Raw genomic sequence first — 19269 nt, forward strand, 5'->3', positions numbered from 1 at the left:
ATTATGAGCCAGTGGTTTATGACCGTTCAGTAACTTTCTCAGTATAATTGTGTCAGGATTAGATGGCATAAAAAAGTGCAGAAGAAAATATAATAACACACTAGAGAGGATTTCTAAAGGAGAATTATTGGCATTTCTTGGCAATCTGCTTAATTTTGAGTGCGTTGAACCTGAAATGCCACTTCAGAATTTAATTGAATGTATAAACTTTTATTTTGGTATTCTTTTGTCAAGATGATATAGACATGTTATTATTCGAATAAATGCTGAGCCATCTAAAGCTTTAACTTTTTTTTTTTTTAGATCCTGAATTTAAATTCACCAATGGATCTCCCTCTGATGACAACTACACAACTGCTTTGAAAGTACAAGGAGTTAGGCTACAAAGTCCTGCCTGTAACTGTGACACCAAACCAACGGAACTTTTCTACAACAGGGAATTTTCTAAGGAGGTAAAGTACATTTCTAATCTGTCTCAGTATTGTGGGGTTTACAGCTTCATAATGAGAGGATTTCTGGTGCTCTTGGAAAGGAATAACAGTGGATTGAGTCTTTAGCCTTGTAAAATGTTTGGTGTCCACGTCAACCTGTTTTAGGTTGCCTCGATTGAAATTTCGAGAGAACCACGGAAAACATGCAAACTACAGAAGAATGTGGCACTGGGGTGACCAGGTGTCTTACTTTGTTTGGGTCTGAACATCATTTTTATTCCACATCCTACATATTGAGATGATGTCCCACATTTTGATTGGCTCTACTTTTCAAAAGTTAAGAGCAGACTATTTTCTAAAATCTTGCTTTTATCCAATGGTCATCACTGGACCTGCGTTTGTCAATCAAACTGCGCACAAGTGGGTCAAAGCGTAACTTCTCTCACCGTCTTCCCTATATGTAAAAGAGTAACCACAAAGTCACAAACTGCAGAGTTTAGCAGAATAGGAGGGAAACTAAATGCAGCTACAGCAAAGACCTGCAAACTACTTGTAGCTGTGTGAAGCCATTGTAATGTGAATATTGTGGGCTATTGCATAAGACCATAAGAACTGTGAGACTCTAGCTTCCTGTTATTCATACTGTATTTATTTAGCTCGTGAGTTGGGAAAGTTGCATTCAAATAAAATGTACTTAGGGGGGAAACTGGCTCTGACCAAAGGTAATAAAATCCACCTACATATTTATCATACAGATGTGGCATTAGCGGCAATAAAGTGAATGTGAAAAAAGAAGAATAAAAAGACAGTGCCACTACATCCAAAAACATTCCTAGAAATGAATGAATCCCCATGTGTGACCATGCTAACTCTACTCTTCTCTCTCTCTTCACCTCAGGCATGTCTGACCAACTATCAAAATCCAAAACGACAGTGCTGCTCCTTTTCTTCTGCCTATTAGGCTTACTTGCATTGCTGTTTTTCTTGTACAAGAAGTTGAACAGGGAGGCCAATGGAGAATATACCATTGAGCGCATAGTGTATAAAGAAGGAGGGGTCAGGGACTGGGTGAGAGGTACAGCTTTAGCCCTGGAGGCACGCCTTGGAGTCCAGCTGTGGCCTCGAGGTGATACTGATGAGGATGGAGAGGAAATGCAGGAGGTCCAAGATGAGGAGCAACAGGTGGAGGTGGGTAGCAGCCAGGGGAGTGACAGTGAGAGAGATGAGGATGAGGATGAGGAGGAGGAGCAGTGTGGTAAGACTAGTAGAAAAAGTATCACTTCGGATGATAACTCATATTTGGGGGATTCAGTGGGAGAGGAACATGTCAGGTTAATGGATGAACCAGAGGCAAAGGCAGAGACGGGGGAGAGAGGGGAGGAGAAATCCAGAGATGGGGATAGTAAAGGTGAAGCAAGTGGAGCACCTGGATTGTTGATAGATCTAAAGCAGATCTCTGGAAGTGCCATCTGGTCTGAGGAGGGGGGAATGGACAGCGATGTGACTGCACTGTGAGGACAGAATCATTTGAAAAAACATGAAATACAAGAAAGGCTTAGGAAATAGTCTTAAGCAGGGCTGTAACCAGGACTTTCAATATACTGACATCATGTGTCCCCTCCAATTAGCTGTTCAAATAGTTCCTGTACTTTTTATTTCCCCCCACTAAAAGCAGTATAAAACTACTGCAATCAGCCTATAAAACACCCACTGTGTGTACGTTTGTAATTGCAGAATGTAAACTCCCAGACATATGACCCCATTGTCCTCAGTGGTAACTCTGACTCTGGTCTTAATTCTACTTCCCGTTGAGCCATCAGGATAAGAAGGTGATTGGTGAATGAAGTTGTTATAAATATTCAGGAACACTGGTTTAGATTTTGAATGTTTGTGTATGAGTTTACCTTTTATAATGTAAAACTGGCTTGGCTAGTGAAGAAATCAAATTGCATCAGCCTGTTGCACGCTATATATTGTGGCCTGTGGCATATATTTTTTTTTATAGCTTTAAATGTTTTTTTTTTCATTTATATAAAAAATTAAAAAGCAAAAACTTTTAACTGCGTTTATACTGATCTTAATGTCATGAGTGTAATTTTTTCAGCAAACTTTTCTACATATTATAGACTGAATTACTAATCGAGTATTCAATTGGCAGAATGAGCAATGAAACAATGAAAATGATCTCTGGTCGTATTATTGCAGATGGGAGTCAAACTTTCCATCAAGTGACATTTCATACATTATGTTACATTGAATGTGTGGTACAAATGAGTGGTTGCCTATATGAAAAGATCGATGTTTTGTTGAATGTATAGAAAACTATAACATGCTATGTATCTTTGCTGTTTAAGGATATAATGATACCATGAAATAAAACTACAGCAAGGTCACTATAAACTCAAAACCTGTGATAAACGTGTAAATATTTGACTGAGGTTACTTCCTGTTTAATGAATGTATGATCAGATGCAGTTCATGAACAGTTTTGTTGTCATTGTGAGACGTTGTACAATGTAACAAAGTATAAATAAACATTACGCTTTTACATGAATACTGCCTTTTTTTGTCGTAATACACAGTGCAGCAAAATACTGTTAATAGCATCAAATAAACACTAAAAATATATCCTACGGTGTCATATAGTCAATCTGTATAAAAGCCATAGTTGTGCTGCCATTAACCAATGGGGATGTAGCTCAGTGGTAGAGCGCATGCTTCGCATGTATGAGGTCCCGGGTTCAATCCCCGGCATCTCCATGACTTTTAGACTTGTTTCTCTCTCATTTCAAGAAAAAACTAAATTATAAGAAAAAACGTGTAGTCTAAAACACCTGCTATTAACATACAATCAATACAACTCACGATTTATATTAGCGATACAATAAACAATGAGCGAGCCAGATGAGAGACGCTAGTGATTGGCCAGACTCGGTGCTTGCTCTAATCTGATTGGATGTCGGAGGCCTTCGAGGCGTGGGAGTGTTCACGCACGCGAATGTCAAACATTTATTTTTCGCCGGCCAAATCATTTTCAGTGGTGGGTGAGAGCCACTCGATCGAGTTGTTATGCAGGAACCGATACGTAAGCTTGAGTAAAAGTAGACTAAAACAGAACTCAAGTGATTTTTTTCATCAAACAAATTATGTAACCAGAAATCCGGGATGTCACCTGAAGACTGAAGACATTGTCACAGTGACAGGATGGAGCATTACTAAAGCACTCAAACTGGGATTTGACTGGAGACACTGGAGCCGATCTAACCAGGTAAATATTTGTATTGTTATTTGCTTTCAGGAATCTGGTCCTCCCTTTTACAGGCAGCACAGATTTTGGTTCTTTTTTCTTTTTTCTTTTTTTTTCTTTAAATGTAACCCTGCACTGCACGATCAAAGCCAGTCTGTCACAGTAACCTACTTCACGAGTGCCGCACCACCGTGAGCATCCAAGTTGCATTTTCTCCTCTCACCCTAACTTGATTGTGCCGGAGAAATGATTTCAGTAGACGTCACTCATCTGCATAGGGAGTAAAATGCAACCATCCTGCAAGGCTTTTTGCGCCCTGAAACGCTCTGTATCCTCGCCGTGTGATAAAAAGGACCTGCTAATTGCTGCATAACCGAGACTACAAACATGGAAGGTACAGTTTGCATGTAGTGTCATCCCCAAAATATATATTTATATCCACAGATAGGAGACACATCTGGGTTGCAAACTGTCCAAGATGGATGCAGCGCTGCTGTGCGCAGGGATGCACGGCGGAGCGGCAGCGGGGTATCTTTAAATGCCCATCACCCCCGCGCTTTCGCTTTCACGTATGCCTCCGTATTGTCAGCTTTATCCTTTTTCCATCTTTGCAGGAGTAGGATGTTACTAGCATCCGCCGTAGTGGTATGGGAATGGCTGAACGAGCACGGACGCTGGCGGCCCTACAGCCCGGCTGTCTGTCATCACATCGAGGCAGTCATCCGGAGCGACCCGCGGTGTGGTAGTGTTGTCCTCGGCCAGGTGGACTCTCGCCTCTCGCCCTACATCATCGATTTGCATTCCATGCACCAGTTCCGACAAGACACAGGTGAGCAGGAGCAGAGAGGAGAGAGGAGAGGGGAGAGACACACCAGGCGGAGGAGGGTGTAACGGTGTAGCCAGGGCCCTGAGGTGGAGGCCTTTTTTTTTTTTTTTTTTTTTAATTGCTCATGTGTGTCTACTTTATCTTTGCAAGCCTTTATGTTGATTCTGCTCCAAGAAGTTGGTGCCTTGGTGGGAGTGTTTAGTTTTTTCCTGCAGCAGTGACATGAATGCCACTGGGGTTCTTTTATTATTTTACATTTTAGATGCCCTAAATCTAGTCTCCCTTAGATTCCCTGCGTAAGGTTTAATTTTTATCTGGAGGGATTAAAGGATGGGGAGAGATGCTGTGTGTCTGTGATTTTTAAAAGGTGTCAGTGAGTCATTCTGGCAGGACCTGTGTGTGTTTGCATATGGCACCTAGGCCACAGTAGCAGCTGAAGTGTCCAGTCATAGCCACAGACACAGAAATCCTTTCACAGCAAACACTATCATCAATACTGCTGTCTCCTTCATAGCCGAATATGGACGTAAGAAGTCATCTTCTACACGTCAAAGCTTCATAAAAAAAAAAAGGAGATGCAAGCTGAGCAGTGTAACACAAAGCAAGGAATTGTCGGTTGTCCGATGTCTAACTTTGGCAGAGACCCCAACGTTTCCCTTCTCTCTCAACATTGGCTGACAAAAGCCTTTGTGCAGTTTGTTTTCCAAACCCAGCAGAAGCTGAAAGGGGGGTGGGGGGTGCTCCAGTCTAAATAGGAGACGGGGAGGAGGAGGTTAGGGGGATAGGGCTGGGGAGGAATTTCAGGAGTCTGAGGTCATTGATAAAATGGGGTCGATGGGGGCAGGTTTTATGAATGAACTCCTCTGTCTGTTGTTAAATGTCTAGGCATACTGTGCCACACATACTGTAAAGCAATTATTTTTTGTTCTTTTTCTCAGAGGCCTTTAAATTTGTTTGGCTGTATCCTTGATTCCATTTTGTATTTCAAATGCTTAATTGGCCTGTGTATAAGTTTAACCTGAGGCTAAACTGTCAAATATACATCTAAAGTGCTTTTTACAGTTCCAACAAAACTGCCACACAATCCCAAAAAAGGTTTCATCTCTCACTTTGAGGCTCATATTTGAGAAACTTTGTGTTTCAGACACCGTTATTTGATATGTGAAGGCTTTACAGTATGAAGACTCTGTAGAGTTTCTCTGGACACCCTGGGAAAGCAAACACAGCCAGCTTTGGGTCGGATCAAGGCTGCCAGCCAATCAGAACTCAGAACACCGTGTGCTGTTACCAGGGGCAACCTGTTTGCCCAAATTCTTAGCAAGCAAACACAGACATGTTGAATTTGTTAGGGTTGCAATCTACTTGTCCACAGCAAATAGTACCACAGTCAGTCACCGACCTCCTATTGCAACTACCTCTCATCACCAAGCATCATGATAGTAGCTCAAGTGGAGAAAGAAAGATGTTCAAACTTTACAGTTACAGTAAAAGTCTTGCACGTGTCTACAAATCTCCTCTGACAAGCGCTAAATCTGTCCAAATGGAAAGTTCAAATGCATGTTATGACTGAATGATTATAGTTGTTGCACCTTGTTAAAATTTTAACAATGTGCATGAATCTTTTGCATTGTTATGACCCCCTAATCCCTGCCTCAGGTACCCTTCGACCGGTACGACGTAGCTTCTACGACCCCACCTCAGCGCCGGGCCAGGGCTGGTTGTGGGAGTGGGAGAACGACGCTGGCAGTTGGACGGCGTACGACACGGAGGTGGGCATCGCCATCCAGGCGGCACGTGATCGTCAGCAGCCCTGGCTGGACCTGGCGCCGCTTGGTTTCTGCTACCTCATTGACTTCGAAAGCATGACCCAAATCAACGGGCAGACGCAGCGCTGCAGGCGCATCCAGCGTCGCTCCGACCTGGCTTACCCACTGGTGTCCGGGCCCCTGCCCAAATCCCACCATGCCTGGGGGCCCATGTCCATGCCCAGCCATGGAGGACTGCTTGGTGTGGATGTATCCGGAGTGGGCATGGGGGTCAGGATGAGCAACAGTGGGACTGGAAATGGGAGCGCGTACCCCAGCGGGGCACTCCCTGCCTCGGCCATCACCTCCTTGGGACAGCCCTGCGCCTGTCAGCAGTGTATGTTGGTGCTGAGTGTCAAAGCGGGCGCCATGTCGACTGCTCACACTCTGGGTCGGAGACCGCCACAGACCAAGCCACCTAGTCCCAAAATCAGCAGTCAGCCTGTCCCAGGAGGGTCGTACTCACTAACCCTCCCTCGGCCTCCTTCCCTGTCACGGTCATTCTCCCCCCACAGGACATCCATAGTTGGGGCGACAGGTGGCTTCAGTGTAGGTGGTATGGGTGCTCCAGGAGGTGTAGGCATCGTCGGCGGTGGTGGTGTTGGCAGTGCCAACTTTGGTTTTGGAGGAGGTTTCACCCACTCCCTTTCCCTCCTTGGCTCAGCTACGGCCGCCCTATCCATCTCCTCCACCCGTCCCCCTCCTCCACCTCTCCCCCCTCCTCCACCGCCTCCTCCTCCACCGTCTACCACACTGTCATCTGCCACCATCTCTCCCCCTCACCCCTCCACCTCGTCCTCCCTGTCTGCTTCCTGTTCCGCTCCAGGCCCTCCCCTCATCTCCACGGCTGCCTCCACCTGCACACCCTCGCCTTCTGCCCGAGTCCTGGGTCCAGTGTCTTCATCTGGGGCTGCTGCCTGCGCAGCCCCTCTGCCGCCCCGGTCCAGTCTAGCAGGGCTGAGCCGACCTGCACTGCAGCGTATCGCCATGGCTCAGTCACGTGCACTTATCGCCTCTGGGTGAGTAGACGACCACTGTAGTAATATATCAGTTCAGATATTCTGGTACAGTCTTAAAGGTTTTATCATCCAAAAACAGATAAGGAAACCTCTGGAGTTACACAGGTTTTTCAAAAAAAAAAAAGTAAAAATCTGAAGTAGGAGCTAAAAAAGTCCCTCAAAATGGTGTTCTGGTTACTTACTCTTTTGGTTCAGTCTTCCCACCTCGTTTCCAACCACAGCACACAGCTTTTTCAGTGCATAAATCTCTAATAAATCCACTGTACCCAGCCCCAAACAGCCGAAAGACACAGTTCAACATAGGGAAGCATTATTGGTTAAACACAAATATTTTTCAGTAGTTGGAGGAATGAGAGTAAGAATGTAACATTTATAAAAAATATATATAAACAGAAGAAAACATGCAGACATTATATCATAAAAAGTATAGTATAGTAGTGGGATGATACCAAATTTAATACAAACGGCCATAATATTTATAATATAATAGTAAAGTTTTAAAGCCAGCTGGTCAAGTACATTTAAATGGTCACTTATTGTTAAATGTTTGATGTGACATTCAAATAACATCTCCACAGAGACTACACCCCTTATCCATATACTGTATATAAAGCAGAATGAGATAGTATATGTAAGAAAATCCATTTAGAGAGGAATTTCTCATTTGTTTGAAGCCCTCATTACACAGTGTCTAACATCGGCGCTCATTAGCATTCATGAGCCTTTAATCTTTGTGACAAAGTCCATCAGGGTCGTTCATTTCCATGGAGAAACAATGAAGAGCATTCACACCGAGCAGGCCGAGCTCTCGCACAAGTGTTTCACATTCCAGACATTTGTCATGCAACCACTTAATTGTGGATTTACTTCACAAACACACACACACACACACACACACACACACACACACACACACACAGTTTGTGTATAGTTTCCATGCAAACACTTCGGGGCCTCACAAAAGCAGAAAAGCCTGAAAATACTTTGTGGTTGTGTGTGTGCGTGTAAAAGCACTTGGGCTGGTAACCGTAGCAACCAGTATGGGGCTTGTTTGACAAAGCAGGTTTACTTACTCATCTGGATAACTTTGCTGATTAAAACCTCAAGCACCCTCAAACATGAAACATGGGTTGTTATAAAAAAAAGACACACCCACAGGTTTTTACTCAGCAAACCACATCTGGAATGAGTCTGTAACATCTGGGATGTCCTCATTGTTACAGAATGCTTGATATTTTCATCAGTGGTCTTCTGTTTCTCTTTGAGTTTGTGCACAATGTAACATTAAAACGGGGAAAGATTTCACACAGCCTGGTGGGCCTTTAGTTTAAGTATGTAGAGGTTTGTATCTGCATGGCACTAATAAAGGCGCTAAACTGTCACCAACTACACTGACCCACTGGGAATTAGGCTTAATGTTCGATGACAGAAGCAACATATTGCTTGGGTTTCATGTTATTGTTGTTACTATCCTTACCTAAATATTCATTTTACCAAGAATAATTACCAGAAGCTAATATTCAAGCCCCCCTTTGCTAAAAAAACAACTAAAACACAGTCTGAGATCCGACGGCCTCTTGCCTCATCCACTGTCTCTCCTTACCCTCCGTCGGGGCCGCTGAGCCCGGTTCCGTTGCACTCTCATCTGGCTCCATGTGCTAGAGGTGTTACCACCAACACTCCCCCTTAGCTAACTAGGTAACAGCTTCTAAATTGCAGATAGCGGTTAGCGTTACTTTAGCAACAAGTAAAGCTCTCAGTCCATCAGGAAACTCTGAATCACAGAGAGCTAAGGCAGAGCAGCCAGAGGAGGGAGGGAAAACCAGAAAACATTTTCTCCATTAAAATATGATCGTTCGGTACCACAGCTGGTGGTGTGTGACTACCGCCGTGAAGGGCTACACACTCGCAGGAGATCGAACCCCCTTTGTGACATGACAACTAGTTTGTAAGCCAATTTTAGTCCAATATTTGGAAACATGAAACATCTAATGCACATGTAGTAGTAATTTGTAGTAATTGACCTTTTGAACTGTTAAATATTTGTGTATTCATAGTTTCTGGATTTTTTCGTTGAGGGAGAAGGAGTAGATGCAATTTTAAGAATATTTTTAAGCACTTTTTTGTTTGACTTTGACAGTAACTGATGAGCTGAGGCCGTTTAAAAGAATAAACTCCTGCAAAAGATCTGCGAGAGCTTGAGATATTTTTTTTGTGTGCGTCATCTAACACCCAAAGACTGTGACCATGTGGTCTTTCGGTGTTCAGCGTTATTGTCACTGAATGTTAATGACTGAGCCACAGTGTCTCAGTGTCATAGCCAGAGGGCGCTGGTTAGCAAGATGTCTGTGGTTCTCTTTGTGGCGCCTTGTTGTGAGCATGCTACAGATTTGATCAGATTCTAATCACAGCCTTTATTTTTATAACATTTTACTCTCAATCACTGAAATAGATGTTTCTGATGTTTTATGAAGTTGCCTGAGATATAACATGCTTCAATCCTTGTGCATCCTACATTATTCAATCACACGCAGTCACTTTGTCTGTGTTTGATAGCAAGTCTGCATGGATTTGGCTTCTTGTACTGTGATTAAACTTTTTAAAATCGACCACATGCTGAGGACAATTTCTACGTGAGCCAACCCAGCATTGCCCCAGCACAGCGCCCCGGCTTCCTGAATCCTCACATTAACAATCCAGCTAAGCCGCAGATTATTACCAAATACCACAGGCTTAATATTCTTGGTTCAGTAATTTGTATTTCGTGTCAGGTGAGCTGTGTGACTGACCCATTCTTTCAACATGCAGGTGACAGCACCTGCTGCTGTGGTAAAACTGCCAACGTCATAGATTGAGAGCCTCTCTGATCCCGTCAGCCTGGGATTCCCTCTGCTGCTCGCCCTTCTTCCCTCCTCCTAGTTGCTCTTAGCTCAATCTCCACTTAGTGCTTCTGCTGTCATCATTTTACTGCTTTATCCCTAAATTCACAACGGGCACCACAGGAGTACTGGTGCAGTGGAGGGAAGCGTCTCCTTAAGCTGGTGATCCCAGTTTTATCATTTAAATCCAGAATTTAATGAATACAGAATACATGTAGGTCATTACGCTCATATTTGGAGTAACTTAAAGAAAAAAACAGTTAGAAAAAGTGTATTATTGCCCTTCTGAAGCATTGCCTTTGACAGTTGACATGATCTTTTAGCAGTGCTCATTCTGCTGGTTCTGCTCTAATTTACATTTTGTCAGTTTAGTCATAACTACAAAAATTGCACAATTACTCCAGAAGTGACACACAATTGTGCTTGTTTATTTTTAGTAAAGCAAAAACAAACTCAAAAATCATCATATTGCACAAAATATGATTAAGGCCTCACTTGGCTCCGCTGTCTGGAGTTGTAGCTGCTAGCTGTTAAATGGGCCGCTTTGTTAACTGTGTTCGTCTGCCGTTTGGTGCTAAGCAGACGGTGTATATTGGGTTTTTAAAGGTTTTTTTTCTTCTGAAAACAGCTGCCTGCTGTGACTGCAAACAATGCTAATGACAGCATTAAGAGTAAAAAAAAAAACATTAGAGTTGCAGGCCAGAAAAACTAAACAATGAACTGAAATATATTTAAATGCTCCATAGAGCTAAGGTGAACTGCAGTTGGGTGATCAGTTTTGGTTGCTTCATCACTATGAGCGACCCCTTTCACATTACATATAACCAGTTGAGCCATTGTAGATACTAAAATATTCATTGGTGCAGCTTTAAGGCAACATTGTGTGGTTTACTTGAGGTGTCGGACAGTTTGGCTCTACTTAGGTATCAAACTTAGTTCTTAGTTGAAAAGCTACAAATTGAGTATTTTAAAGAAATCTACAACAAATTCTAGTTTTAAAAAGTAATGTGGGGCAGTAAAATAATTATTTGATAAAAGTAAATCAGGATGATTCTTTAATTTTTTCTTCAGTTTAATTTTACAGTTTATAAATCACAAAATCAACATGAAATAATTCCTGTATATCTCCAGCGTCTCTTTATCTTTATAAAATAAGTTGTGCTGCTAGAGAGAGTGTTTTTGTACCTAATTCTAATACTTGTTTTACATTTTGAAGAAAACACAGAATTGAATCAATTATCACTTAAAAAGTAAGATCAACTTTATTGATCCCAGACAGATAAACTGAAGTTTCACAGCAGCGAAAGGAAGTACACCAACCGTGGTTTCATGGTTAACATTTGTTATTGTTACACACTGTTGAGAGAGCCTGTAGTGAAATGGAGCAGATGGTTTCCAAAAGAAGTGTCACAGATTATCACAGTGACGAGAGTTGCCCTTGGTCCACACACACCTGTTGTCGTGTTCCTTTCTCCTTGCACTGCAGTGGGTTTGATTTCTGCAAGTGTGTCACCGCCCCAAAGCCTACACTTCCTTAATTTGTGCCTAAGCAGAGTTTTTTCTCCTCCTTCAAAGGGTCTTTTTTTTTTTTTTAAACAGGCTTGATTCAAGGTGTGAGGTTGTATCTGTTAAGTGTGTATAGATGTGTGTGTGTGGCCATATGCTGCAGCTTGTGTGCTTCCATCATCCAGTGGTCCAGATGGAGGCTGCTCTAATGCCATTAGATTAGCCGGGATCAAAAAAACGTGACTTGCTGACACTCCTGTTGTTTCCCACCCTTTCCCTGCTTTCCCCACCTTCCTTTAATCTGTTTTATTATAGCATTCATGTTTTCCTCCCTGACATGCAAATGTCAATCAGCTTATTCATGCTCAGATTTGATCCCTTTAGCTGGCACGTTTCGTTACTTTGTGAATCACGTAAGGCACGTACCCAGGAAGCTTTCACGACAGCTCGTACACTTTGTTGGTAAATAAACAAATATAGAGTACAGTGTGAGCAGATTATCAGATACAGGAACTGTACAGTACCATAAGTGTTTATTAGGACTAAGGAAGAGAATCTTCCAGCTAGTTAGTAAACAAGGCGATATTATCTTATTTTTATTCTAAGGACAAGGTCTGTGAGATCAGATTTTGTCTATATTATTATAGAGTACTCTATAATGTCTGCCAAATGTAATAATTTACAGAAATAACACAAATATATATACATAAAGGCAGAACAATGTGCTTTATAATAAAAAAAAATACAATGCAAAAGACAGATGCAAAGTAGAAATATTGAAAACAAAGCAGAAAAACACAATAATGTCTGTTATTGTGTTTTTGATTGTAACAGTCATGAAATAATAAATAATGTGGGTGGAGAAAGATGCAGTAAATGACTTCTAGGGAAAGGAGTTCTTTTTCTTCAATAATGATGTATGTGGAGTTCTTTTTATATACATTTTATTTTTAGCTTTCCCATCTCACAAATCAAGTGGAAAGACTGTAAACAGGCAACAGTAAAAAAAAAAAAAAAAAACGCACATGAAAGAGGAAGAATGACAAAAAATAGAATAACAGGCAGATGAATGAAATAAATAGGTAAAAGACAAAGAACAAGCATGAAGAATTGGATTCTTACACGTATAGGGACTGCAGGTTGTGATTCAAACATTATGGTTACAGTCATACTGAGTTCAGAGGACAAAATGAATGGATTGATGTAACACAACAAAGAGCTGAAATCCTCCAGTCCAAAGCTAAGGTTAGGAGTTTAAGATGGCAGTGTGTTAGGTTAGTTATATGTGCTGGAGTCTGTCTACCTAATGGCAGCCTGGCAGCGTGACGTGGTAATTGACAGGTAATCCCTCCGGTGACGAATCTCTGGCCTATGAGCAGAGTTTAGTCAACAGATGGAAGCAGGTGGATTAGCCCTATAAAAGAATGAAGGAGAGCTGACACAGGCACAGAAGCTGAGGAAGGGCGAGACAGGGACAGAGACACTGACCGTTCAGCTACGCGACAAGTGGAACTTATTGCTGGAATATCTTGAGTTGTCTTTGTGGTCTTTGGTGCTTTCAAGCAGGAAAAATGACTATTATCAAAACTGGCAGACCGTAAGTTCACACCTCTGACTGGACTGTAATAGTGACTGTCTGTGAACATGTGTTTTATACTTATTATTATTATTATTATTATTATTATTATTATTATTATTATTATTATTATACAAATGTGTGTTTCAGCTGAGCAGAGATACAATACAGCAGCTGTCAAGATTGGTTGTCGTTTTAGTAAAATAAGAGTGTATTGTTGTCATGTGAGAAATATTTTTGGGCTCATTCCACATACATATCTTTTTTTTTAGGTGGGGGGGTGGCTTTATACGCCTTTACCTATGATGGGGACAGCCTGAGCGAGGGACAGGAAAAGGGAGAGAAAGAGGGGATGATGTGCAGCATCCCCTCTTTCTCTGGGTTAGAATCGAACCCAGGCCGCTGCTGCAGGGACTTCATCCTTAGCACACATGGCGCACGCTCCACCAAGCGAGCTACCAAGGCGCCCCGCATTCAGCATAGTTTAAAATAAAAAATAAAAATGAATGAACATGCCCAATTTCAATATGTAGCCTATTAGTTTTAAGTTGAAAGTACATTCATTTTTCCTGAAAAAGAGCATCAACCACTACTTATATTGTTGTTTTGATAAATAGCTGTAGCCTAAGATAGCCTAATAAATAATGTGTCAAGTGCCAAGTATCTAGTGCTGCCATACGCATCCTGATCTTAATCCCTACATAGCAGGAAGTCCAGCTGGCAATTATAGCACAGTATGTCAAGTCGTGATGAGCAGCGTCTGTTTGTCTCTCCGCATGACTCGGAAAAAGCTCCTTAACCTGCTGACATGTGGTGAACTAGAAGTTGGCATATGCTCTGGCATGTTAAGTCCACCTGTTTACAGGTGACTCATCAGATTTTGACTCCATGAGTCTGGGCTGAGGCGATTGGCCGAGTTGCAGGTCTGCTTTCAGTGTGTCATCCACCTGTAGATTAATTTAAGTTTGTTTACTTGTCTTTCAGAGTACCAACAGTTCCAGTGAAGAACCTAAATGGATCCAGTCCTGTGCACCCTGCGCTGGCAGGTGAATATACTGACACAAACCATTTCCTTTTCCTTGAGACTGATTACTTAAAATTGGAGTAGACTGTTTTGAGTAAACCCCAAAAATAGTGTCTCACAACCCCCCTCTGCTGGCTGTTTATAGGGATTACAGGCATCCTGATGAGTGCGGCAGGACTTCCTGTCTGCCTGACCCGCCCTCCCAAGCTGGTGCTTCATCCTCCACCTGTCAGCAAGAGTGACATCAAGCCTGTGCCCGGTCTAGGCCACTGCTGTCGCAAGACCACAAAGAAGCAGGCTCGTAAAGGTGCGTTTGGTGATGATAAAGCGATTGTGCTCTTGCTTTTTTCACACGTATGCACTTTGATCATAAACTTCATACTTTGTGTTTCCGTCTCATAGGCAAGACCCCGGAGGAGGTGGTGAAGAGGTACCTTCAGAAAGTCCGCAATCCCCCAGAGGAGGTGAGTTCTCCTTTTTGATGATTTTCATGAGTTGCCAGTTCAGTCAATTAAAACCACAAACAGTTGCCTAAATACAGGCTTGCTTCTTACCCTATTTGGCATCCTGTTAAATCCTCACTCAACTTTAACGTTGTTTAAAAGCCTCATTGCTCTGTCTGTGTAAACCATTTAACATCCACTGCATCAACAGTTGCTCATTTAGACACAGGATCACATACAAAACAGAACAGTAACAGTAAATTGTCAAAATGTGAGAGAAAACATAAAGAAAAATCATGTTAAAAACTGGACAAGTTATAAATCGTACTTGTCTTCCCGTCTCAGGACTGCACAATCTGCATGGAGGCCCTGGCCGGACCCTCGGGCTACAAAGGCCCCGGGGTGGGTGGCATCTCCCGGGCAGAGTCGGTGGGCCGCCTGGCGCAGTGTGGTCACCAATACCACCTCCAGTGCCTTGTTGCTATGTACAACAACGGCAACAAGGACGGCAGCCTGCAGTGTCCCACCTGCAAGACCATCTACGGAGTTAAAACCGGCAACCAGCCTCCAGGCAAGATGGAGTACCATGTCATCCCCCACTCGCTACCTGGCCACCCCGACTGCAAAACCATCCGGATCATTTATAACATCCCTCCTGGCATCCAGGTAGAGTCTTACCCATGTTAACATGACGCTACTTTCTAAAATATGAACACAGGAAGTATTGTTGGCTTAGCTCAGATTATGTGATCAGCTTTGCTCTTGCCTTTTAGGGCCCAGAGCACCCAAATCCAGGCAAACCCTTCACTGCCCGCGGGTTCCCCAGACACTGCTACCTCCCTGACAGCGAGAAGGGACGCAAGGTAAACGAGAACCCTTCTCTATCGTCTAACTTCATGTGTGGTTTAAAGCTTACTTCTGTGACTTGATTTCATGATAGTCATCCTTTCTTTCTTAATCTCTTCGTCCAGGTTCTGAGGCTTCTTCTGGTAGCGTGGGACCGCCGGCTCATTTTCTCTGTGGGCACGTCCAGCACCACCGGCGAGTCTGATACAGTCATCTGGAACGAGGTGCACCACAAAACGGAGTTCGGCTCCAACCTGACGGGCCATGGCTACCCCGACCCCGGCCACTTGGACAACGTCCTTGAGGAGCTCAAGGCTCAGGGCATCACCGAGGAGGAGTGTCTACCGAGAGACTGAACTGAGACTTTCAAGACACTGAAGACACGATGGCAAAACCTGATGATGGCCTGAGTCTGAAAACACACAATCCCCGGGAAGGGATCCACAGCTGGAAAGACAAATTATTTTCAAAATCTGATAAAAAATGAACAGAGAGAACTTTTACCACCAGAGACAGAAAACAACTTCAAAAAAACAAAACTCTTTACAGGAACATCACAGAAATTGTTTCAGCAGAATTTGCTGAGAATGAAATTTCTCTCACGACTGCATGAGTCAGTTCCGATACGTGGGAAATCCTTTTTTCTCCTGATGCAGTAACAGTGTCAAGATCGCAGATGTTACTCAGATGTGAGACATTTGAGACCACTGTGCACATACAAGTCAGTGTTAACTAAATAAAAAAAACAACATTTATACTGTGAGACTTCATATCAAGAATGTAACTAAGTGAATTTTGCTGAATCGATGAAGTGTTTACCACTACTACTGCTGCTATGTGGAATTGAAAGGAGGTTAACCTGAAGAAAAGAAGCAGGGTGTGTAAGTTGTTCGAAGTGTCCACAAGCAGAAGAAACTTCACTGCAGATAAATATTTCAAGTGTATAACTGGATATCTGAGCATGAATATTTGCTGACCTCTAGTGGTACTTTTCCAGAACTACATTCCTTTTTAGGTTTGATTTTTATTAAATTGTATTGTTGTATATTATGAATACTTGATATATTATATGATATTGTTTCCATTCTATCATGTTTTTATATTTTAATTTTACATTTCGTTTTATATGGTGTGTTTCTTTGCATTGTTTTTGGGCGTAGAGTGACAGACTGAGACGTGGGGTGAAGTGAAGATAAGCTGCTGGTGTACCGGATTTTGCCTGACACTTTATATGTCATTTACCAGCCCCTTTCTTTAAAAATAAAAATCATTTTCAGTATTTTGTATTTGATAGGTTCACAAACTGACATTCCTTAATTGTTCTGCCCCTCAGAGCATGGGTGCATTTAATAGCTTTCTATGTCTTCTTGTATCTGCGTTAATGTTAAGGATTGATAGAGGAAAAGCTACTATATGGATTATACCATCCCCCCGCCCCCAGGAGGAGTAAATTCCAAAAGAGCTAGGATTGGACCTCCTGCCTGAGCTCAGATTTGCACAGAGCTTTCTACTTAGTATTGAAATGAAGTGGACAGCTTGTATCTACTGTATTTTTGTGTAGAGGACACACACACCAGCCTCAAATGCTCTAATCACACTACAAAATGTGGTCATCAGTTGTTTTTTGTCATGTTGAGTTTTTGCCATGAGCAGGTGCAAAAGACTATCTCTTGTCGTGGATCCAGCTTTGGCCAAAGTGGTCCAGTCAGTTTGCATTCGGTCCATTGTGGACCGGTTTATTATGAGGTACGTTAGCTGAGATGTACAACAGTATGTGCTGACATACTAATGTAGGCCAACATTAAAAGCATTTATACTTTATAATACTTTATGTATGCACTGTACTGTATGTATGTGTTTTATGTGCACAAATTTGCATTAAACGTTTTTCTAAGGTTCAAAGAGATAACAAGCGTTTACTCTGGTTTACTCCTTTCAGTTTATGTATTATTTAAGTCCATAAATGTGCCACCTTTTGTTACTTTTGAATACTTTTGATAATGCAAAATGATAATAAGTGCAACAAACTGAACCCGTTTGCTAGTTAACTTTAGCCACCATAAACTATTGGTCATACCATACCATACCAGACTAACAGCCAAACCCATCAGTGTTTTCATCTGAACAAGGCTGCATTTGTTTGCTTATGAACTCAACTTCATTTTTTCTCTCAAAAGTTATCTAGTCTTGCTTTCAGGACTACGTAAAATTATAACACACGAGCGCTACATCACCTCTCACAACTCAAAATGTAAATGCAGTTTTATAGGCCTACTGTATGTTTTTGCCATGAACACATCATGAGTCTGTTTTTGAAGATTTTTATTCTTTATTGATTTTTCCGAGAACATGAAGTTTTTGAAAGTAAATGTTTTAAAAATTTGAAACACAAATTTTGGCACTGAAATTTAAAAGGGTTTTAGAGTTTTTTCTCTAAAAGCTGATTCAGACACATCATCCCTGTTGGTTTTCAGCTTTTTCAGTCAATGTCTTTCATTTGATTTGAGCCTTTGTACAAGTATTGATGGAAAGATTGACGACAAACACTGCAGAAACTAGTGGCAGTATACCGTACAGTACATATAAAGTAAAAACCTTTGCGTTTTCTCTTCTGTGAGTTTGTGTACTGTGTTTGAATTCAAGTGCCAATCTACTTTTATACAGTTTTGTTCTGATAAATGAATCAACATGAAATATTCTTGAATACTGTAATATTTGAATTCTAAAATGACCAGTGGTTGCGTAAAGTTTTCAGACCCACTCACTTGTTGCACATTTTATTGTTATAGATTTCATTTAAAACAATCTACACACAATAACCTATAATAACAAAACAAAAACATGCCTTGTTCTGGAGAAGATTCACTTTTAATTAACAATATAAAGGTAGTGCTGGTCTTTTAAATGGTTTACTCTGCAAGTGCTTACTGAATAAGCTGATAATACATCTTGATCTCACGTATATTGTTAGATCACTTGAAATCTATTGTGTGAACACAATTTTGACATTTTCTTATATTATGAGCTGAAATTAGAAATCTATAAAAGGTTCACGGGAAATACATCTTGTCAAATAATGTTGTGAGACTTAAATTTAGTTTAATATGTATTTATATCACCCACATTATTGACTTCTACTTGTAGACGTGAATGGCGCATGACCAGTTTATCTGTAGATTAGTCTGGCTCCTGGATTAGTAGTCTGGATTACTTCTACTAATGAATGAAAAAATTTGCGGAGATAATTAAACAGTTATAGCGGACCCCGGGAAAAAGGTCACAATATTGAAAGAGACACGGGTTAATGGGCAGCTGTGATAGTGAAGTAAATTATGTATTTATTTAAAAATAAGTAATTAAGACTTACTTTATGATTTAATTAAGTCTGTGGACCCATCCTGTTTAATTCTAAGTGAAAACGGTAAAAACAATCACAACCCCACAAAAATAATATTTTACCTTCTGGGAGTCAGTAAAGCAATAAATATGAATCCATACCCAGAACACCAATAATGTTTCTTCACATTTATTTGCACACTTGGAGGCAACAGTTAAAAACACAAAAACCTTTCACACCAACTTTCCTTCGTGTCACTGTTTGTGCAACGGTGGCGCTTAACGTTCGTCTTAAGTGACAGATGTGATGGATTGAGCAAAGCTGCCAATT

The 19269-nt window shown here is 41.6% G+C and overlaps 2 protein-coding genes and 1 non-coding gene across 8 annotated transcripts in view; all 3 read left to right on the forward strand.

Moving 5' to 3' along the window:
* Positions 1–2985, forward strand: part of si:ch211-119e14.1 (cyclin-dependent kinase 11A) — a 3708-nt gene extending 723 nt beyond the window's left edge. For 3 of the 5 annotated variants that reach the window (XM_051428451.1, XM_051428449.1, XM_051428450.1), the window contains 2 exons: positions 304–452; positions 1330–2985. In XM_051428451.1, the coding sequence (XP_051284411.1) occupies positions 1332–1946 (615 nt within the window). In that variant the 5' untranslated portion in view covers positions 304–452; positions 1330–1331 and the 3' untranslated portion in view covers positions 1947–2985. Of the gene's footprint in view, positions 1–8; positions 201–303; positions 453–1329 lie in introns of those variants that run through there. The other 2 variants (XM_051428454.1, XM_051428453.1) reach the window with 2 other exon arrangements.
* A 134-nt stretch (positions 2986–3119) lies between these two features.
* trnaa-cgc (transfer RNA alanine (anticodon CGC)) lies at positions 3120–3191 on the forward strand. Its single transcript has one exon. It is a non-coding gene; the product is annotated as a tRNA-Ala (tRNA).
* Positions 3192–3396: 205 nt separating this feature from the next.
* dtx4a (deltex 4, E3 ubiquitin ligase a) lies at positions 3397–17514 on the forward strand. 2 transcript variants are annotated; one of them, XM_051428446.1, is made up of 9 exons: positions 3397–3699; positions 4293–4507; positions 6161–7328; positions 14274–14335; positions 14459–14620; positions 14716–14777; positions 15102–15422; positions 15530–15619; positions 15728–17514. In XM_051428446.1, exons 2-9 carry the CDS (start codon positions 4300–4302, stop codon positions 15956–15958), a joined length of 2304 nt encoding a protein of 767 aa, XP_051284406.1. In that variant the 5' UTR covers positions 3397–3699; positions 4293–4299; the 3' UTR covers positions 15959–17514. The 2 variants fall into 2 exon arrangements, with proteins under 2 accessions (XP_051284406.1, XP_051284405.1); XM_051428445.1 differs by lacking the exon at positions 3397–3699 and adding an exon at positions 3741–4072.
* Positions 17515–19269: the final 1755 nt, after the last annotated feature.

This window comes from Dicentrarchus labrax, unplaced genomic scaffold (assembly GCF_905237075.1).
Source record: "Dicentrarchus labrax unplaced genomic scaffold, dlabrax2021, whole genome shotgun sequence".
Taxonomy (NCBI): Eukaryota; Metazoa; Chordata; class Actinopteri; family Moronidae; genus Dicentrarchus; species Dicentrarchus labrax.

Excerpts from the sequence above, each read along its gene's own strand:
- dtx4a (XM_051428446.1), top strand. The coding sequence starts at position 4,300 with ATGTTACTAGCATCCGCCGTAGTGGTATGGGAATGGCTGAACGAGCAC. Across the intron at positions 4,508-6,160 it reads CCAGTTCCGACAAGACACAG|GTACCCTTCGACCGGTACGA; the intron begins GTGAGCAGGAGC and ends TCCCTGCCTCAG. Across the intron at positions 15,423-15,529 it reads ACATCCCTCCTGGCATCCAG|GGCCCAGAGCACCCAAATCC; the intron begins GTAGAGTCTTAC and ends CTTGCCTTTTAG.